Below are 22,845 nucleotides of genomic sequence, written 5' to 3'. Positions count from 1 at the left end.
AAATTGCACATTTCTACCACATTCTTGTGGGAACTGACTTCACTGGACTGCTTCAGTCTCACAAGACATTTGATCTTATTCTAACACTGCACACCCTCCCCAACAACGTACCCTCCACTCCCACCCTTTTCTCTCCTTTAGGATTTCTTTAGTGGTGTCATATAGGAGGCCCTACTTCACCAAGGGCAAAGAAAGGAGAATGCGGAATTGTCTTAAAATATAAGTAAACATCTTTTTTTAAAAAAATCTGAACATTAAGTTTGATTGGTATGTAACTTTGTTCATTACATCACTGCCTGGTACCTGTTAAAAAGAAATAAAAAGCATATATAATTTGGAGAAAAAGAAATTCCAACAAATCCTCCTCTAAAAATTTTTACCACTTATTACTACTATTATTTCTAACTGAAAATATGCCAATTCAGTTATATTTCTGGGTAAATAACAACACATGCCACAGATATTTTCATATTTACAAAGCACTTTCTCAAATTAGCTTAGAAACCTAGCTATCTATTGTAAAATTTCCTCCCTGGGGCAGCAAAATGTGCCCAGAATTACACAAATAAAATATACAAAACAAATTTTAGGGTAGCCGAATTTTAACTCTGGATTTCTACATTATCAAAATGTATATATCATCTTCAACATTTTACATACATCCAGTGAAATGAAATTTTCAGTGACTGATGTGGTCAGTGCCATTTAAAATACAGTCCAAGTTCCTTACGTGACTTCCTTACCTCCATCTCCCTCTTTATTTCCTACCACTCTTTTGCGTGCTCCTCATACTGCAGGTGCGCTGGCCAATTTTCTGACCGTCAAGGCCCTTGAAAGTTTCTTTTTCTCGTTCTCGTACACTTCTTTCCCAGGAATTCCCACGACTGCCTTCGTCTCATCATGTGTGATTCAGGTCAACTGCCCTCAACTCAGCTATGGCGCCCCTGTGCACCTATATAAATTCAGACATGTTTGTTTCTACTCCTATCTGGCTTCCCCCACTAGAATGTAAGCTCCAGTGAAGCAAAACTTGTGACAGTCTTCTTCATTACAGCAGATCCAGCAAAGAGGAGGTGCTTACTAAATACCTGTAGAATGAATGACTTGGAGAAGGTCTTATGGAGGAGGAGTTTTTAGGCAAGTTTGCTCATGCCACCAACTTTCCTAAACAGCTTCATTCCCGCTTAAGCCGTGACTAATCTTTTCTACTACATGATGCTTCAGTATAAAAGAAGGAAACAAAGCCCTAAGTTCTCATCCTCTGGAAATTAAATTTACTACTCTGCTTGGCTTTTGTAAAGTCTTTATATTGAAAAGAGGAAAATGAGGAGAGAGGGAAAGGAATCAATGAGATGGATTTTAGCTTTCTCCAGAAATACAAATCATCTTTATCTCAACCTAAGAAATCTTGCTTGCAAGTTTGCAGAGCCTATTAAGATACACTTTGGAAGAAATGCCTTGGAAAAGTGCTCTTTACTCAGTACTGAGAATCAGTTTTTAAGAACAATCAACCTGAAGACAAACGGCAGGAGATAGGAGGGTGAGGAAACAAGAGGGAAAGAGAGAGTTCTTTACTCTTCAGAGACAAATTTCTTCTTCTTGTGTTTGGTGTATCAGAGATTGAGATACCAGGGATTGACAGAGAACTCAGTCTCAAACTGAGCATCCCACACTTCTGGGGCAATCATACCAAAAAGGATATGCTGGTTAAGTTTGCTTTCTCAAGGGCTGAGAAATTCATATCCAGATACCTGGGAATTGGTAGTTTTCTAGTCAGCACCATTGCGGGATTTAAATATTCACAGCATCATTCTCTCCCTCTCTAGTGTTTTCCGGCTTGAATTTTTTCAAACATTGGTTTTGAAACAGCACTTAACATTTAAGATTAAATTTAGCTCCCAAAAAGAAAACAGTGGCTCATAATATAAATAATCTTCAGCCTTTCATAATTATTCCAGTTTACTCCAGTGTTCACATATCCAAACATCCCTCAGCTTCTAATACATAAATTGTTAATCTGTTTAGACCTTGTGTTAAGTGGTTTTATATCTACAGTCTTCGCAGCAGCCCCTATCTGCTAAGAAGTAGCCAGTATCTCAGCTCTTGTAAGTGAGTGAACTGAGGCTTACAGAGGTTAACTTGACCAAGCTCACCCAAGTCATAAGAGGCAAAACCTGGATTCAACCTCCCTGACTTAATACCTATTGTTCTTTCTAAAGCATCTGTGCATACACACACACACACACACAAACTATAAATCACATTATTAAGAGCATAGCTATAATCAAAAGAAAAATAACTATTATATGCATTCCAATTCTAATTGCTGATTTTCAACTTAGATATTAATGGAATCAAATAGCGGAAAATAAAACAAAAATTAACATCCACATTAAATGAACTCAGACAATCAGTCCACCAAACTGAATTGGTGGGGGTTCCAGAGGGGCAGCTGAGGTTAAGACTGCTGTGAGTATTTGGACCAATCATCTAAATATGCAATTTGGGTGTGTGGTTAGAATTTAAAGTCTAATATTTGATCTGCATTAATATGAAATTTTCAAGTTTGTTTTTTAATGACATATATATACACCAAGACAATATCCCTCAAACTTAAAACTAATGCTGGAAGGACCGCTCTTTCAAGGACCAGCAAACCTTTAAAGGAGTCAAGCTTTTGAATCCAAATCAAATTAATCAATTTCTCGTCTGAACATCAGTGATGTGCCAGAGAAGGGGCATCTCTGCCTGACAAAGCCATGCAGATAACTGAAGCACTGCGTCTCCCTGCCCATTCTGGAGAAGCCTGTGAGCCAAAGGGGAGCAGATGCCAAAAAGCAGGGAGCCTCAGGATAGTGACGTGGCCCGCTCTTTCTCAGGTGGTTCTATTTTTACAATACGACATTTGAAAAGTCAGTGTCACTTGGTGGTCTGATGCTCCCCCACCTCTCCACCGCCCTGGAGCTCCCTGAGTTTCCATGGTACTTATTAGTGGGGACAGCAGAAGACCTGGGGTTGCAGAAGGCACTGGCTGTGGCACAGCCCAGGTGCAGAGCAACTTACGTCGTCGCTCTCCTCTGGAAGCTTGAGTTCATCCCAGTATCTTCCCCAGCAAGAACAGTGGGAAGCAAACCATTCACAGAACAGAACTCTGAGGAGGTCCCAGAAGGGACAGCAGGGATTCCCAGGCACTGGCTACACTCACAGAGACAGCTACAACTTAAGCCTTCTCGGCTTTTAAAAACCAAATTATTGTTATGTGTTGTGTGTGTGTGTGTGTGTGTGCGCGCGCGCGTGCGTGTGTGTGCTCAGGCTTGTGTTCTTTATTAGACTCTTACTAGCTATGGAAATGTAGCATTGTGGTTTTACTAATGGTAAAAGAATAAGATACCTGAACCCTAAGATCACTCAGTAAAGAATAATAGCAGTTTATTCCTTCTCTGCTGTCTCCTCTCAATCCATTCTCTACTGACAACACAGTCCCCCGGTTTAAGGGGAAAAAAGCTTTGCTACTAAATGACACTGGGCAGCTTTAGTAATTCGCAGCCTCATCTCTAATTGAAGGGAACCCGCGTGGCACTGACACCCCAGATGAGGAGAAAGCCCCAGCCCAGCCAGTCCCTGAAGAGAGGAAAGGCTCTGGGACCTCCCCCAGCAGCTCCACCTTCATTTGCATAGCTGACAACATTTACTCTCATCGGTAATTACAAACTGAAGACAACAATGACAAGATACTGTTTAAAAACTCTCCAGTTGACAAGGATTCTTTATTGCTTGTTTGTTTTGTTTTATTTTGTTCTAAAAATAGGTAACATCTAGGGCCATTAGGGGATTTAATGGAAAGAAATCCGTTAAATTTTACATAATAATGACCAAAATGGAACAAACCAGGTTTCTGACAGGTGGTAAGCTCATATTTTAGTATGTCAATATATACAAGCACAGAGCCATCAAATTTTAGAATTAAGTGTTTTGACATGGAAATGTGTTAACAAAGTGCAAAAAACTAGTTAAAAGAGAGAACATGATTCCATTTTTGTAAATAAAAATAAATACTGTTAGGGCAAAAAATTGGGTTAATCATCAACAAGATAATTATCTCTGGGTTGTACAAATACAGTTGACTTTTATTCTCCTTTTATTGCTTATATTTTCTAATTTTCTATCATGACTATGCCATACTTAATAATAAGAAGAAAGGTAGTGAAGAAAAGATAAACAATTAACTAAACACCCTGAGTTCGAATTAAATATCACTCTGGCTATCGGCTCAGAACTGTATTCTGATCCGATGGGTGGAACCACATTCTTATACCAAAATCTCCATGTCAACCAACACACCAGGAAATCATGCCTTACATCAACACACATTTATAATACTACCCTAGAAATGCCATTTCTTAGTTCTGTTCTGTGTAGTTAAGTGGGAGAGATATTGTGATTATTTCTAGAACTGAATGCATTTATCTATACTTCAAATGAAATATTTTGCATGTGCCAGTAATCCTTCCAGGGCTCCTCATGTCCCTAGCTTTGGAATCCGTTTAGTGACCTATCTGTGTCTCCCCCACCCACCCCGTCTCTAGATAGACAGAGAGAGAGAGAATGAGAGAGAGAGAGAGAGAGAGAGAGATACAGTGCAATAAGAGACCTACAGCTGGATACCAAGCTCTACATCTGTCAGAAGAGATTTTTTCTAAAGTTGTAAACAAAGCTCACCTGTCTTTAGGATGTAATCAAGTCCTACCTATTTAGCACATTTTAGCATAATTATTACTAAATGCTAAACTGCAAAATATCCCACCACAAATATACTACCAAAAAAAAAAAAAGTGTGTGTGTGTGTGTGTGCATGTGGGTTTGGAAGGGGTGAGGGTAGAAGAGAATCAGTGGAATTCAAAAAATTCCACCCAAATTTTAATCTCCAATTTAGCACCTTGGCCTCATAGGATCTTTGTCACAATGAGACTCAGGAAACATCTTGTCCAACAGCCTCATTTACAGAAGAAGAACCTGAGATTTCAGAGATGGAGTGGAGGGATCTTCACCGAAGTCTCAAACCGCTGAGTATCAAAGCTGGGTCAACCATGTCGAATGGCCTTCCCATTGTGCCTTAACTACGTTTCTCCCTTTCAAAACCACTCTTCTAATTATCTCATTTGCAATTTTCCATGGAAGAAGGGGAGAAAACAAATAAGATTATGCAAAGGAATCATAAACTTCCCTAAGTAAAGACTCTGCAGCCTCTCCTAGTCGCCATGTAAATCACCTCCCAGAACTGCTGACATCACTCCCTTGCCTTCATCAGGGTCTTTGTTCATGGTTTACAAAACAGTGGAGCATCAAAGAGGAACTGGTAGACTTGGCATAAGGAAACAAGGTAAAAGGCCTGGATACTCTACAAACTTAGGAGTCTGTGCTTAGGGAACTAAAAGGGGGCTAAATTACTAAATGGCACCCTACCTGCCCACACGAAACCTTACAGATGGTACATCTTCCAGCCATCATCAAACAGGCTTTCGGGGACAGGCCGCTATCTTGGAGTCTCTCTCTCCAATGGCACATGGCAACAATGCTTCTCCATCCAAAACAAAAACATTCTCAAACATTCCAACAGTCAGCCTTCGTGGCACAAAAGCAACTCTGTCTGGCGAAGGTCAAGAGGCTCACCTGATTGCATGTAACTGATAATTAAAGATTAAAGTGGACTTTGGAGCATGGCAGTGAAAAGAAATTGATGGAGCAGCTAGCTAGGGTACGCTTCCCAAATGCAGCATGTGTAATTTATTTTTATGCAATTCAATTCATACCTCATAGCTGATATCTGTAGGAAAGGAAGCAGTTCTGGCAGGCGGAATAGATTGATTCCATTTAGCAAAGTAAGAACGGCTGAGGAAATGTGAGAAAATGCAGCAACAAACTTCAGCAAAGTGTTTTAGTTTGAAAGTATCACTGAGCGATGATCACACTTCTCCGTGGTCTGCTCTAGGGACTCTCCCATCAGGATAGAGGGCTCACTGACCGGCAACTTAATTCAATTTTCACAATGGGAGTGCAGTACATAAAGACATTCTGCACCTGGCAATTCAAGTCTTCAAACCTTAACGCTTAGATATGCAGCTATTTTATGGCAACCAAGATGAGAACACACATATTCACTGTGAACAACATTGAGCAATGGCATGAATACACTGTGTGCAACAGTTGCAAATCTGCTATCGGTTTGATATGTATTTATTTTTGTATAGGTGGATAAGGGGAATACAATGCAAACATCATAGTGAGAGCTAATTTTGAAAAGAATGTCAGATAATCTAAGGAGCCTTGTTCAGAGAAAATTTTTCTAATACCAGCTCTTTAATGTCTCTTTTCAGTACCAGTGCTCAAGTTGTGGCTATCTAATGTTACAAAGTCCTTACCATTGGAAATGTAATTTAAAAAAAAAAATTAATTTAGAGCTTCATTTTTTGAATAAATATTTCAAGTTTCTCCTTTCCCCCACTCCAAATAAGCAAACTACCATTGCCCCAACCTCTCCAACTGACTGAAAGACAGAAGCCCCTCCTTGCGATTCTAGAAGTTAATTGTTCAGACGCCAGGAGGAGATTCAGATGCAGACAGTCTCCCAGACGGGCACCAGGCAAGAGGGCCGTGCTTCGCAAGCAGCATGTTCTATTTGACCTTTTTTCTTTAGGCTTAACATTTTTGTGTTATCTAGTCATTTACAAGTAATAGAGCTCCTTAGACTTTTACAAGGCTCAGCCATTTGCAGTGCATTGTAGGAAGCAGTATTTCATTATTTATCATAAATTACTCCGAGCCACTCACGATGAAAGATGAGCATCAGTGTGGCTCTGCAGAAGGTCATTTAGAAGCTTACAAAGCCTAGTGATGAGAGGGAAACACAGATTTGATACTGACTTTGTCACGACCCTGATCTACCGCTTTGCTGCTTTCTTTCCAAAAATCCCTCCTGATCAAATACACAAAGAACCAAACAAATAACTTTTAAAAAGTTACCCTTATCTAAGTCAATAGAATAAACTAAAAATATTCCAAGCAACTAACACTCGTATATGTCAGCTGCTTATTATAAATGTTGACATCAGTGAAAATTATCTGAGCAGTGAAAAATATAGGAGGAGAGACGCTCTTGGCTAGTAATACTAATTTTACAATTGTGCATACACAGTGCGATAGCCCCTCTAGCTGGTAACATCTAGCACCCAAGTTAGCTGGCAAGACTGATGAATCTGCTGCTCTGAAGGTTTCTCTTTATGGTGACAGAAAGAAAGACTAGGACAAGGAAACAAAGTGGGTGTCACGCTGATCTTAGCTTCCAGGATGTAATGAGCAGGTGTGGGTCTTGCCTTCTCACACGGCTCCCCGGGGCTCCAGAGCAGCCAGGGGTTCCCTCTGCCACAGGAGAAGGCCAGACAGGGAGTCAACAGTAGCATCCCTTTCCAATGCTATGCAACATCAGCAACATCCTAAAAGGTGCTGAGTGGCTTCTGGAAAGAGGAGCACTGATGAAACCAGGGTGGGGTTGGGAATGGGGGGAAGATGGCAATCAATTCATAAAGAGGTTCTGCCTCTGAAAGAAATTGAAGGCAGTCATAGGTTAATTTAGGAGAAGCAATCAAATCAAGCGTTGCTTCTTGTTATCATCCTCTTTCCATCTCTACTTGCAAATTTTCAGATATTCGAAAGCTGCTATTTTGGGTTAAACGTGAGGCTGTGTTGATGTGACTGTGGAAAAATGAAGCATCCTTTTAAAATGCCAATTCTACTGCTTCTTGCAGAATTTTGAAAAGGCGCTGGAATGAAGCCAATACGTAAATATATCCAGCCCAAGCGAGAGACCATAGCTTTAAATGATCGGGGACAGGCTGGCCTTTGAGAAACTTAGAATTTGCTGTTCTTTCTTCCCTCCAAGCAATGCTGGAGACTTGTACCTCCTGAAAATACCACAGACATGGCACCTCCTTGCACCAACCCTGACAACGACTTCCTAGAGCAGCCTAGCTCTGCCTTCCCAGACCCTCCCTCCTTAATCAGGCTCTACCCTAAGTACAAGGAGAGACTGTTTCACTGCTTCCCAGGAAAGACCTTCTTGCACACCAGTACAGACCCCATGCCTGCTCTCACACAGGTGGGTTCAAGTCAACCCCTATCCATAACCTTTGACCTCCTTGGACTTGCTTCTCCATGTCTCTGTCTGAATTGTCCCTTGAAACTGCCTACATCCACCTTGATCACTACTCTGAAATGACCTGAAATGACCTTTCAGTCGGAATCATACAAATCAGCATGCCATTATTCTCTGGTCCATATATTCTGATCTTCCCAACAAAACCATAAATGCCAGCGATGCCTGATTTTCCTTGCGTGTCGTGTACTAGAATACTTGCAGAACTGTGAAAATGCCACTTTCAGGATATAAGATGTGTGAAAGTGTGGTATCTTTATGCTGTATCAGGAACACTCCCAGGATGAGTGAAAGAAAGTTTTATTGAATAGAAACACAAGGTATCCACTCAGAAAGTCTTGAATCAAAAAGGAGTGGGGGGAGTCTGCATGGAGTCTTCCCAAGCTGGGATCCTGAGAATAAAGGAAGTCGCTGAAGCCAGGAAGACCTGTCAGCATCTATTAGACTGTGATGCATGAGCAACAAACACCCCGAGCTATGATGCGGTGTCTGTAAATGGAGAAATCCATGAACTTGGGACACCACCCTGGTAGCACAAAGTGGTGAAGGCCAAAGGAAAGCTTTGAAAGATGTACTTTATTTTGTTTAAATTTGCACTGATGCATAACATACCTGCAAAAAGTATAGCAATCACAAGTGTTCAGCTCAATGCATTTTGACAAAATGAATTCACTCATGTAACCAGCATCCAGATCAAGAAGCAGAATATTGTCACTACCCAAAGTCCCATCCTTGGGTCCCCTTCCATTTACTACCCACTTCCTCCCCACAGATGATCAGTCTCTTGACTTCTCTAACTATTGAACATTATATAAACAGAACCACATGTTGTTCTGGCTCCTTTTGCTCACCATTGTATTTCTGATAAACCATGAAAGACTGGGTAAACCTTATCACCAAATTGAAGGGCCATGCATCCTACAAATCACCACTTTCCACTGGCCTGTGGAATTTATTTATCTAGAGTCCAACCACCTAACTTTATTATGAAAATAAATATCTTCTCACTCTGTGACAGGCTGACAACATCTAGTAAATCCTTGAATCAGCTATCCACCCATTGGTATATGACCTAAGCTCTCCTTTCTAAGATCCAGGACTTTAAATTAGCCTTTGCTTTCTCTTTTTGTATAATCCTTGAAAGAGATCAGGTAATTAGGTAGACTACACACAACTGATTGATTCCCACTGGCTACATCTGTCCATAGCAATACTACTACAGACTGTCTAATGTCTCAGATTGGAAGAAACCTTAAGTAACTCACTAAACTGCCATCTTTCTTATCCTTATAAGGTGAAAACAATCAATCAAAGGCCCAAGGTAAGACATTCTGCCTTCAATAAGGCATTATTTCCCATGGGCAAATGGAAATGTGTCTGTATTTCTGCACATCTGCATTTCACAGCAGGAATCCCAACTCATCAATACTTTCCTGCTGACAACACCAATTAATAAGACAAACTCTTAGACTTAAAATAATAATAATCTTCACAGAACCAAGACCAATAATTTAACTGTCATGAAACTTTATTTTTTCCATATTTTAAGAATTTCTTATTTGAGGTCTAATTCATGGCCATTAACTAAAACTTAGAAAGTACAATCAATTAAATAGTATCCCTATTCTATAATGCAGAAATAAACATCATTAACAATCTGGTATATTTCCTTCAATATCCAATACAGTTACTACATATTATATCTATTTACTAATCTATACAGATTAATATAATTGGCATCTTACATAATTTCTAGCCAATATTTTATCTTATATAATAAACATTTCCCAATACCTACCAAGTTATTTAAAATACAATTTAATGACTTTGTAACATTTAAACATGGATCAACTAAAAAGTGTTTATTTTATCTATTAGTTATTTTGATCTAAAACACACAAATGCACACTTACCAAATATTTATCTATAGATTCAATACTTTTCTCTAAGTAAATATCTACTTTCTTGTGAAAAACCACAACCACAATGCATACTCTGATTTTTCAGCTTCAGTTTATTTATTGTGCAGTGAGAACTGAAAGCTACATGTAAAATAATTCAAGTACAGACTGCTTATGGATATATAAATATATTCTCCCTTAAACTTTTACAGTTCTCTTGCCCACAGCTTCTTTAAGAAGCATTTATTTTTCAGTGACTTATCTCTACAGAGTACTTCCAAAGCAATCAACTTAGTTTTAAAAGAATCCACAAAGAATTAATTCATTTGCATAATATTTAAAAACATTACCTAAACACAGTAACAAGAACAACTGGCATCAAAAGGTTTGGGAGATAAAATAACTAATACTAAGTAAACACACCTCATTTGGTGAAGGCTGAAGCCCTGGTAGCTGTGATCGCTCAGCCTAGAGTGGGCGTTTGTCAATTTTCTTATACGAAAATAGCGTTTCATACTGGAAATACAGTTAAATAGAACTTGTGCCAGTTTGGATGTATTATGTCCCCCAAAACACCATGTTCTTTGATGCAATCTTGTGGGAGCAGAGGTATTAGTGCTGATGAGGTTGGAATCTATTGATTGTTTCCATGGAGATGTGATTCAATCAACTGTGGGCAAGACCTTTGATTGGATAATTTCCATAGAGGTGTTACCCCACCCATTCAGGGTAGGTCTTAATTGGATTACTGGAGTACTTTAAAAAGAGCCACACAGCCTAGAAGCTGGAGCACCTGTGAGTGACATTTTGGAGAGCAACTGAGAGAGACATTTTGGAGACGGCCATTGAAAGCAGACTTATGCTAGCCCAGAGTTTGCACCAGAGAAGCTAAGAGAGGACAAAAATGCCCCAAGAACAACATTTTGAAGAGTGTACAGGAGCTGAGAGAGGAGCTTGAACACAACCCGGGATCAGCAGATGCCAAGCCATGTGCCTTCCCAGCTGACAGAGGTTCCAGACACCATCAGCCATTCTTCTTGTTGATGCCTTAGTTTGGACACTTCTATGGCCATAGAACTGTAACTTTGTAACCAAATAAACCCCCTTTATAAAAGCCAATCCATTTCTGGTATTTTGCATAACAGCAGCATTAGCAAACCAGAACAGAATTCAATCAAGGTAGTGTTAAATATAAACATTTCTGCACCCCATTTTCAATTTTTTTTCTAGACACTCTAGATTTTGTCATCATGCTGACAAAACTTGTGTTTAACATTAAAGTTGGGCAAGCAACTCTACTGCCTCTTTTTTTCTTAAGTACAGCTGTCTTTGTTTGACTTTGGGATTCATTCGTATTCCTAAGGGATTTTGACAATACAAGCTTCCTGACTTTATAGGCCTCCCATCCTAATTTCAGCATGGCTGTCTAAAGGCTGTAAACAGATCTTTGTATTTGACCTATTTCCGTTTTCTTTTTATGAGTCTGCAAAAGTAACAATCCCAATTATCTTTCACTTTAACCAAAAGAATACTGTCTCTTTTAACTAAAAGGATACCTGCTACACAGAAACATCAAACAAGTAAGCAAGCGACGGCTGGATCCAGTTTAGGACCCTCCTCTCACAGCTGCTGGATGGTCACTGGTAACCTCCTTGGAGTGTGGCTCCAGGGAGGAATGCAGATGCTCTGCAGCAGAGTTTGCATATGGTACAGCTCCCAAAATTTGTTTGGTAGGGTCAGCGTTTCAGTGACTGTAGAACTAAATGGCTATCACTCCAAATGTTCCCTGATGTACTTCCATTGGTCGATCTCAGCATATGCTGCATTAACTAGTGCAATCAAAAGCAAATTTGGAATGGAGAAAAAGACAATTTTCCATGGATTTTAGGAAACAGAGAAAGAAAGTTTGTAACTCTTTTCTATCATTGCTATTTTAGAAGAATTCACAAGCAGCCAGGAGAGAAAATAATTAAGAGGATCAAGGAATAGAATTTTAAAGGAACACATTCTTATTCATTTATTTATTTATGTATTTATGTATTAATTTATTGGTTAAAGCATCTAAATTTCTCCAAGGACTAAACAAAAGAAAGATGAATTTTTCTAGTTAGAAAGGCTCCCTTTTCCCAGAGCAAGAACAGGTACAGGGCAGCAGATATGCCATTTATGGAGTTTAAAAAGGCAAATGCCAATGTCTGTGCATTAAGTGCTTAAAAGAAGAAATGTACACAGATATGGTGACACTGTATCAATGGGTTAAGAAACAAAGATTGGGTTGCAAAGAACTTACCTGTAAAATGATAATCTGATCATGCAAATTTTGTCATTTATGCATGTCTTAGGCAAATTATAATACCACTCTAAATCCAGATCAAATACCTGTACAATTGAGGTAATCATTTATAGATTACAAGCTAGATATGAGTCTTTGAGCCTTTGAGTCCTTGTTTCAATAAATAAATGAGATAAAGCATGTAGGGTGGTGACCCTCCTAATACACATTAACACCCCAAAAATGGCAGCTTTCCTTTTTACTACTGTCTAAATTCTCAAGTCACTCCCAAGACTGAACTTCCACAAATAATCCTCCCACATTAAAAAGTAAAATTCAAGGCACAGACAACAAGAGAATGTGATCCCAAAACGATGAGGGCATGGCCGCCCATTTTAGTGAATGTCAGGGGTAGGGTATCTTAGGGGTAAGCTGCTTTGTTCAAGATTTCTTATCCAATGTTTAGCATGAAAAGCTTATTCTCATAACCCTGACCATAATATGTTAACACTAGAGTAGTTGCATGAATTCAGATTCTAAGCTCTTGTCTCCAATATTGCATCTAGGATGCATTCTACCATCTCCAGGAAAAAGCCCCCAAAGCAAAATCTTACCATTGGAGGCTGCCAAACTTCTATTACTAAATTAATTCTGAGTTCAGTTTGCAGGTCTGTTCCCAACTAACCTCTTTTTTAGGCCCAGGTATGGCAATCTATGATTCATATACAATCACCAACCTGTCTTGAAAAATAAATACTTATAACAAACAAAGTAATATTTTAAAATACAATCCAGGATGAAGTTTCCAACAAACACATACTTGAACCAAGATGTTTACAACATGTTAACATTAAAGTTCCCCAAAGTGCAAATTAATACATCTAAAAAAGCTCTTTGATGGATGCAAGCAACCTATCAATTCTCTGGAATCTAAATCACAGCTTCCACCTGAACAGGGGAACGGAATGCAAGGCACACACTACATAACTTTATTCATGTTCTCTCCAAACTCCAAAGACCCAGAGACAATGAGACAGTGTGGGAATGACACAAAAGGGAGCCTTGGGCATTCTTTCTTTTATCAGAATCTTCCTATTTCCTTTTTCAGACAATTAAACAATCTCACTTATTTTCTCAATTTGCTCTCCTCCATGTCATAGATGTGTGTCCAAAATAGGCTTTAAGAAACACCTAACAAACCAAGTATGGAAAATGGTGGACTGTGGTTTGTGAATAAACTTCCAAGGTGATTTGAGGAAGAGTTCCATGCCATATTTTGTTGTGCATGCCAGAATATCAGAGAGGGATATAGGAATGATCCAAGGGCATGTAAGAACAATAATCTCTCTCGCTGAGGAAAGATTCCCTCCGGCCAGGTAGCAAACCAACTCCAATTTATCAACTGACTGCAATGGCCTCATGGGCTGATGGATGAAAACACCCAGTCTGTCTACTTCCCATTTCTCTTGACATGAAGACAGTAGCATGTTCTGTTGCCTATAAGTTATTTTGCAAGTGGTATTTAAGGCAGGTTACTGTCATCACCTCATTATCCCAGGGGAGGAAGGTAAAGTTCAGTAGATCAAGTTGGTTCTTCAATGCTACACCACAGATATCACAGGATTCAAGAGTGCAAGTTTTTTGTACAAACCATTGTCACCCTCCTTGAGGTCATGACTGATTCAAATTTTCAATAGTCACCTACTAAAGGACACCCTTTCATAATCTATCTCCCCTTAGGCAACTCACTGTCATAACCTTCCTTCTCCACCCCTCCAGTGGACCTACTGGTGGGACCCACTGCTCAGTGAAAAGGACGGTGCCACCTGGGCATGTCCAAGGGAGCCTGAGCAACTCTCCAGTGGGGTCGTGGGCTTACAACACTACTAGAGGTAACAACCTGTTTATGCCAGTTGTTCTATTGTAATTATGCATTTAGTTGATAGTACGAAGCCCATGCCTCGACATTGCCAATAAAAGACCATTCTGGGTTCCTATTAACAATAGTTGGATGTTTCTAGAGACGCAAAAGATAAGTGTTACCACCAAAAAGGAGAGAGAGAGAGAGAGAGAGAAATTTAGTTTGAAATTACTTGAATTCTATGACCAAGAAAACTAAGAGATTCCCCGGGTGGGTTATCTTACAGACCTATGAGAACACCTGCCATTCGAATCCTTCCCCGTGTCTTAAAGAAGACACAGTTATCGGTGTGGCTAATGCAAGAAAAAAAAAGGATGCCAACTTACACAAGTAGACACACTCAAGAAAAACCTTTGCTCAACATCTAGATATGGGATATGATGTTGTAAAGATTTTAAGTTTCACTTTAATTTCCTGCTTTCTGAACCGTGTTTTCACAGACTTTTAAAATTTTAAAATTAAGCTAATACCAACATTGCAATGCCCTAAATAGATGTTCAATAAATTTTCATTAAAATGAACTAAAAATCGAAACCATGACATATATTATGAAAACAATGTAATTATGTGGACAGATACAATAGTTTATGGTCAATTATACAACTGTGCTGTTGAATCTGATAATAACTGTCACCAATATTAGCATGATATGTAAACCAATTTAGGGAAAATAAATGGCCATTAATCTTCCAAAAAAAAAAAAAAAAAGAAAGAAAGAAAGCACCAAAGCACCTTAATAACTCTATCACCTAAAGGAGTAGAAACCTTTTTTCTGAACTTTCTACATTAACTTAAACATTCTAACACATCTACCAGAAAGGGCTGACTTTTAAAACAACTTGAAACAACATGGCATTATTAGCAATATCTAACAAAATTTCCTTTAATGACTACTACTTGAACTATATGCTAAAAAGTCATATGTATTATATGATTAAAAAGAAATCAAAGGCCTGAAAGGAACCTTCACATAGAGCCATGATTCAATATAATAAAAGACTGGTTAAGGTAGAGATGCATGAAGTCTTCAATGAAAGAGTTATGAACATGGAAAATCCTAAGATTTTCATTAATAACTGGACAAATGGGAAATGCTTATTTAGGTACATTTTCATTCTGATATTACAAAGCTTCAAACTGAGTCCATTTCTCCCTCTTGCTGTCACTTTGTACATAGTTCTGGAAGAACACTCTCCTAGGTGTGGGCAAGTAAAATATCTAGGATCTCATAATGTGCCAGGGGTATTTGTCAATGCAGCACCACCTCTGTGCCTCACCCTGCACACCGGTTTGAAGATAGACACAGATCCAAAAGAAGAAAAATCTATTTCAGTTCAATTCACAAGCAATTCAAATGCACTTCAAACTCAGATCTGTGGCTCTCCCCTTGCTCTTATATATCTCACAGCCAACTTTCATGTTCCTTTTTCAACATCCCAAATAGAATAGTAAGATATGGTTGGCACTGGATATAATAGGTTATAAGACAAGAATGTCTACAAAAAATCAGCTTTCTTCACCTTGAAGAATGTAAAGGAGGAAAATATGGGAGAGATCTTGCTCTCAGACAACTGGCATCACCCAGGAGAGCAAGGATGTCAAACACTGTCCCAGCATTCTTGCTTCTGGCCCAACCTTGATTTAGAGAAGCTGGGCTCTTCCGTAATGGAGAGAAATTGCCACAAACCTGTTTTTTTGTTGCTGTCATTTTGGGGTTTGGGTTTTTTCACGTTTTTGAATTTTTTTTTCTTTCCCATAAGCTTGTGGAGCCACATTGTGGGTTAAAAAAAGCTACCCAGGAAATAGCCCAAATACAAAGGTGGCTGGATTCACAAATCAGACCTGCAAAAGGAACTCTCAATTAGCAACAACACCTCCAAATTCTCATCTCAGTTCTGAGAAATTGAGGAGGGAAAAAAAAATGCTTAAACACCTTTCCTTATTGTACTGAGACCAAACTGAAATGGGCCCTAAGAAAAGCCTTGCTGGATCTAAGCCCACCTTACCCATCCCCACCCCTTTCTTGTTAAGACCATGAAGTACAACATAAGTGCATGAAGAACAAAATTGTACAATATAATTTATTAAAGCAGAAAAGTCTCATAATCCTGTATTAAGGCCAAACACACTCAGGTTGCAGCATGTGCCCATAAAAAAGCTCTCGATTGGATTTCATAAGAAATATTGATTTTGAGCTCTGAATCCTCTCACTTTGGCTAGCAAGCATGATTGGGGTCAGTACTTTCTATGCTGGAATTCCCTTTGAAGGCCTTGTGTCACGTAGATAGAAGACAATGTATAGGAGCAACTTTAAACAAATTATATCTGAGGCTGCTCATAAAGCAACCAAGGTACTTTTATTGAAGGACTGGAGATGTTTAAAAAGAATAGGAAAATAATAAAGTTTATCACTGGTTCTCTTAAAAGTTATACTCGGTATCACTAGGCAAAGTTTCAAATTAAAATTGTCCCTGTATCATGTTTAAACATCAATGATACATTTTACATGTATTTCTTCACTAAATACACTATTCAAGATTTGTGATTTTAATCATTGGGATTAATTTACCTACCTCCCAAATCCAACCCAAAGAATAATCCATTAAATGTGGCTATTTGTCTTCAGTATTTGAATTTAGCTAATGACTGGTCTTTTACCTGTTAAATGTTGCCTTTCACTGAATAAAATAATTTCAGGTCTCTAAAACAATCCACACTTGCATTGTCAACATTCTACAAATAAGTTTCAAATCTGAAAATACAATTCAATGTGCCATAAAGGGAAAGAATGTTTGTACACTGGTCAAAATCACTGTTCACTGCTGTCAGTAGTGAACCTCTCTTTGGCTTGAAAAAATAATTGACCCACACTTTCAGATACAAAATGTTTCAAAGTCACTTTTGGTGAAATAATCTCCTAACGGCAATAGATTTAAGTGTTTTTTTTTTTAAAAAAAAGCATCTGAAAGGATAGTGCATGCTGGGCAGCTGGGCACCCAAGGGATCCCAGGAGTATACAAGAAACTTTGGGTCCAGTTCATAGCCGAGAGGATGGGGGATAGGAAGAGAAGAGTGAACCTCCAAGCCCTCCCTCTCCCTCTGCCTTTCAAGTTCAATCTTTCTTTGTCTTCAATATACAGAAAATTAGAAACAACCCACTAAACTGCCTTAGCAAAACAGCTTCTGCTTACAAAAATCCCATTAGCCATTAGCGGTGCATTCATTCTCAAGCAAACCAGCCCCTTCCACTCCAAAGAACTGTGCTGCCTTTACAAACTGGATCCTTCTGACTGACCTAAGATGAACACAAAGACATTCCTTGTATAAGCCTTGAGACGTTCCATTCAAGAGCAAAGACCCTGGCCGTTAAAGAAAGGGTGTGTTAGTCTGAGGGAAAAAAAACGGAGCTTCATTCGTAGCAGTCCTCAGGTGTTACAATATAAGCCCTGACTTTCATTTTAGAAAAAAAGAAAGGAGAAAAAAAAGAAAAAAAAAAAATCGACTAAAGTCTGGATGTAGGAGTCAGGGGAAAGGGGCATTTCTCTCCTGGGAACTTTCGTGACAGTCAAAACAAGGGAAAAACATGAATGCCAGATATTCACGCCATTCTTCAGCTCATGGTAGCAGTGATGATAATCCCTCAAATGAAACCTTTATTTCCTTTTGTTAATCATCCTGCAATCATGGATTAAAAAAAAAAAAAAAAAAGAAAATGTTCCTTTTTCTTTATTTTTCTTTAAATCACCATACACCCTAACTATTTAAGCTCCACTTTTATGGAAACTACATAACCTTCCTTTCATTAAAATCTTCTTTGTTGGTATATGCAAAAACCAGGTCAATTTCTGCTCGATGTGCATACTTGCATTTTATCCCTTAATTCCACTCCTCCTCAAAGCTTTAAAAAAAGAGAAAGAGCTGGACCTCAGATACACAAAAACAAATACTGCTTATATGTGTACGTGAACACTGACACCATTTACACATTTTTTCCCCTTTTCCTTGGGGCTGAGAGCCCTGTCAATAATCATTACTTATTGAACAGGCTGCCATTCCCCTTCTACAGAATGTAGGGAGGGAGCATGGAGGGATAGAAATAATTACCTTGGGCTTTTCTTTAAAGACCTCCGGAATGGAACACAAGGAAATCAGTTGAGAAAGAACATGAAATACCTCCACAATGTGCACCCCCCCCCCCCCACACACACACACGTCTACAAGGTTGGAAAGGGCACCCACACTCCATAATTCATATCGGCTGCATCAAAAGAGGAGCTCAAAAATCTAGGGTTTTCAGCACAGACACTTTATTTTCAAAGCCATGAATGTGCTCACCGACTTGCACACCTTTTTTTTCTCCACAAACTTAAACTAGATTTGTCAAGATGAGCCTCCAAACATCTCCTGAGAAAATGAGCTCTCAAAAATGATGGCTTCGGCCAAAGGAGAGGGAAGGAGCAAGTTACTGGCTTGACTGCCATTCTGGTTTGTGGCAGATTCCTCCTTCCTCTCTCCTCCCTGCCTCCCAATTTATCTTCCAGCCTGTTTTCCTGCAAAACTGAGTATGGGCATAAAGACTTTCTGTCCTGGACCTTATCCGCATAGACACTAATTTTTAAAAAAATTTAAAGTTTCAAGGGTTAAAGAATACCCAAGGTAAAACCACAGGTCAGGGGAATAAAATACTGCCAGCATTGAAGAATTAAACCACTAGCACTGTTCCTTTTCCACCCAGATGTTATGGCTCAAAATATAAATACAGTATAAAGACAGCATAACCAGACAAGTTTTGCAGAATTGCCTAGTACAGAACTTGAACTGGCAGGCTGGGGGTTTGTCCTAAATAACCTTCACAGGTTGCACAAACTGTTCCCATATCCTGATCAACAGTCAGATTAAGAGGGTTCCTGAGATTTGCTTGGAATAAGCACCGGGGGGGGGGGGTGACAGGTCGACCAGCCATCTAAAACATTTATAAACATATGGAGAAATACATACCTCTTATACAAATAAATAGAAGGCTATCATGCTTGGGGTAAACTGGCCATACTACCAAGCAATTGGCCTGAGATTTAAAGATAAGTGCTACATTCAAAGGGTGAGGTGTTTCAAAAGGGTTGGATGTTCTCACCCCTTGAATGCAGAGAACTCTGTCCCAACCCGCCTATTTTCCCGGCTAACACACCCCCTTTGGGAAATCAACAAAACCAAATGCGGGGCAGAGCTGGGGGGAAAAAAAAAAAAAAACAACTCCCCCTTCCTTAGGACCCTGGAGGCGCAGTACTGCAGGGCTCCCCTCCTATTTCCCCCTTGTTAACTCAATCTCGGTGGCCACAGAATCAATTTTACACCCGGGAATGGCCACTGGCAGGCTGGGATGGGGAGTGGGGGAAAGATCAGCGTAGCCCTAGCTGGGGATCGCCTACTTTCCCTACCTCCCCCAGTGGCGTCTAATTAACCCTTCCCGTTCCCAGCCCAGGTCAGGGCTGCTGGAAGCATCTTCAGCTACATTCTACCAACATCTCCATCAAACCATTACCCCACCACACACACACACACACACACACACACACACACACACACACAACTTCCCTCTGTAATTTATCGTTGGTCAAATTGCGTGTGTCTTCCTTTTCCTCCATCCTATGGGGCGGGGAAAAGGCTCTGGGCTTTTGGGAAGGGCCTCCCTCCCTCCCCATCCCTCTACAGGAATGGGATCCCAAGCTCGCCAGCAGGTCTGCAGTGAGGAGGGTTCGCGCTCGCGTTAACCCTTTGAAGGAAGTTAGGAGATCTATTTTCATTTGGGACTCGCTGAAGCAGGGCCCATGGAGCTTGGCATCCTCCTTGCCTCCCTAGCGCCCCCTCCCCACACACAGACCCAGAACTGGCAGACACCTATGCCCTCCCCGTGGCCAGTTTTAACTAGCTCTCACTCGGTGCCCCAAACCTGGATTGGGGTAGTGGAGGTTGCTACAAGACAGGCGGCGAAAGGAAAACACATCAGGACAGAAGAAAGGGAAAGCAGTAATAAATCACAGTTGAGACACAGTGGTTACTTACGAAATTTGGGGCTGGTGCTAGTCTCTGGTGTGGTGGTAGTGGTGGTGGTAGAGGAGGAAGAAGCAGAGGAGGAAGAGGAGGAGGTGGCAGCATCCTGAAAGGGAGACAGAGTCCAGGAGGGAGTAGAATCATGAAGGTAGGAGGAGGTAGCGTATGCCGCAGTGGGCCAGGAGGGCATTGCCTGGGTACTGGCGGGTCCTGGCACCGGGGGGTGGGAGGCCGGCGTGCTGCTGCTGAAAAAAGGGGCCGTAGTGGACAGGACCGTCGGGGGGGCCGCAGTGTTCCGGGCCGTGGTGGAGCGCGGGCTGGCCCGGATAGGCACCCGGTGCCCAGGGAAGCGAGTGGGCGCCCGCGTGACGGTGGTGAGGCGGGTGCTGATCCGGTTCGGCGTCCTGGAGGAGGAGGCGCCGCCGGTGGACGGGGTGGCAGGGGACGTGGTGGAAGTGGTTGTGGTCGTGGTCTCCATAGCCTTGGGGAAGGAGCTGGGCTTGGAAAGGAAGAAGGGGTCCTGGCCCATCCCCTTGGAGTCCACCAGGTCGGTGGGCACGTACTCCTTGACGGAGCCCACCACGATCCATTTGAGGAGCATGAGGCTGAGCCCCAGGCCGATGAAGCCGATGAACAGAGGCACCACGCACAGCCACGTCTGCTGCCGGTTCCACACGATGCAGTCGCTACAGCGTAACTCCCGGGGGGGCTCGGCCGCCCCTTCGCCGCCGCCGCCGCCGCCGTCCGGGCCCCCGCCCGCCGGCCGCCGCCGCTGCCGCTGCCGCCCGCCGAGGTGCCCTCCTCGGCCGAGGCGGCGGGGCTGCCGAAGCGGAACCAGGTGGCGAGGCAGCGGCCGCCCCTTCATCACTAGGAGCCGGTTCTTCACCTTCGCCCCCCGAGGGCCGCGCAAGAGGCATGGGGGGCGGGAGAGGGAAGGGAGCGGGAGAGGGATAACGGAGGAGGCGGCGGATCGGGAGAAGGAAGAGGCAGAGGACGGACAGCATGCAAATAGGCTCCTGCCACCACGCCCCTCCCCCCGAGAGGCGGGCGGCGGGGGGGAGGGAGGAGAGGGGGGGAGGGGACGCGGGCCGGGGAGGGGGCTGCGAGGAGCTCGCGAGAGGGACGAGACGGGCCCCCCGGTGCGGCCGGCCGGTCAGGGAGTGGTAGGTTGCGTCTGCAGCCCGCCGAGCGGCCTTCTGCGCGCCGGAGCCCCGCGCCCACTGCTGCTGCTGCTGCCGCTACCGCTGCTGCCCGCCGCCTGCGTGCGCTCCAGTCGCGCCGGCATCCTCGGGACGCCTCGGCCGGCTCACTCCCCGGGGCACCCGCCCCGCGCCGCCTTCAGGGGCCTCGCCGGCCGGCCGCAAAATACCCGAGGCCGGCGAGCCGCATTCCGACACAGGGGGCCGACCTGGCTGCCGCCGCCGCTCGCCGCGGCCCGCGAGCCACGTTCCTAGGCGGCTGCTTCTTTCGCCCGGGCGATGAGGTGCACCTGTTCTTCAGCCGGTCCGCAGCCAACCCTCGGCCAGCACTCTCCGGGGGAGACCAATCCGAGCGCAGCGCGGAGGGCGAGCGACCGGGCTCGCCTCGCTCCCGCACCCGCGGCTCCGCGCCGCCGCCGCCACCCGAGAGTCAAACTCCAGCCTGCCGCGCCGCCGCCGCCAGCCCGGGTCCGGGGGCGCACCGGACGCCCGCGGTGGGGGCGCTCCGACTCGCCGCCGAGGGGCCCCGACCAGCTGCCGAGGTTCCAAAATCACGGAGCGTGGGAGCTGGGAGGCGGGCGGCCGCGTCGGGGTTCCCGGACGGCCCGGATCCCGGACCGAAGGCGGCTCCTGGCGGCTCTAGCAGCCGGGCGGGCGCGGGTCCGTGTGTGGAGCCGCCGCGGACAGGCTGGGCTTCGGGCAGAGTAGCGCCTCCCACCAACACTTAATGGTCGTTTCTTTATGCGCACAAGATAAATAAATGATCCAAGCAATTCCCCGTTTGGAGGTGTGTTGCAAAAGCAGGTCCCCGACCCGACAGAGCCGGTCTCCTGTGCGGAACCCGTAGGGTCTTGGACCGACGCTGCAGGTTGAGGGAGCTGGGATGTAAGCGGGTGGGAGCGTGCCTGTGCGCTCCCCCGCCTGATGGCGGGTGCAGCACGGTGGGGAGAGCTACCTTGGCGTCCGAGTTCCTGAAAGAGCTGCTGGTGAAGCAGACGACCTTCGTGCAGCCAGACTTGGAAGATACCGCCAAGCCGATACTTACCTTAAAAAAACAAACCAAAAAAAGTCTTTAAATGTGTTTGCACGCACATGTATACATGTCACGAAGCAACTGCTTACGAGAGGTAAAATGCAAAATGATTTATGGTGTCAGCCCTAATTCTGTTTTTGGTTTCTTCCCTTGGGTAGGGAGTCACCGGCGTACCTACAGCTCAGATTCAGGGTGATACCCTGCCCTGCTGGCTGGGAGGAGTAGAAAGGAAGGAATGGGTAAAGAGCCCGCATCAGCACAG

The 22,845-nt window shown here is 42.8% G+C and overlaps 2 protein-coding genes across 2 annotated transcripts in view; one reads left to right on the top strand and one right to left on the bottom strand.

Annotated features, from left to right (window-relative positions):
* NRG3 (neuregulin 3) overlaps positions 1 to 21,127 on the bottom strand; it is a 1,038,857-nt gene extending 1,017,730 nt beyond the window's left edge. Inside the window, exon 1 of the mRNA XM_037805143.1 lies at positions 20,364 to 21,127. Coding sequence (XP_037661071.1) covers positions 20,364 to 20,952 — 589 coding nt within the window. The 5' untranslated portion in view covers positions 20,953 to 21,127. The remainder of the gene's footprint in view (positions 1 to 20,363) is intronic.
* LOC119509947 (translation initiation factor IF-2-like) lies at positions 20,951 to 22,278 on the top strand. The gene is made up of 2 exons (XM_037803905.1): positions 20,951 to 21,490; positions 21,532 to 22,278. Exons 1-2 carry the CDS (start codon positions 20,951 to 20,953, stop codon positions 22,276 to 22,278), a joined length of 1,287 nt encoding a protein of 428 aa, XP_037659833.1.
* Positions 22,279 to 22,845: the final 567 nt, after the last annotated feature.

Source organism: Choloepus didactylus, chromosome 15, assembly GCF_015220235.1.
Source record: "Choloepus didactylus isolate mChoDid1 chromosome 15, mChoDid1.pri, whole genome shotgun sequence".
Taxonomy (NCBI): Eukaryota; Metazoa; Chordata; class Mammalia; order Pilosa; family Megalonychidae; genus Choloepus; species Choloepus didactylus.
This window is presented reverse-complemented; position numbering and strand designations above follow the sequence as displayed.

Excerpts from the sequence above, each read along its gene's own strand:
- LOC119509947 (XM_037803905.1), top strand. The coding sequence starts at position 20,951 with ATGAGGCTGAGCCCCAGGCCGATGAAGCCGATGAACAGAGGCACCACG. Across the intron at positions 21,491-21,531 it reads GGGACGAGACGGGCCCCCCG|CCCGCCGAGCGGCCTTCTGC; the intron begins GTGCGGCCGGCC and ends TTGCGTCTGCAG.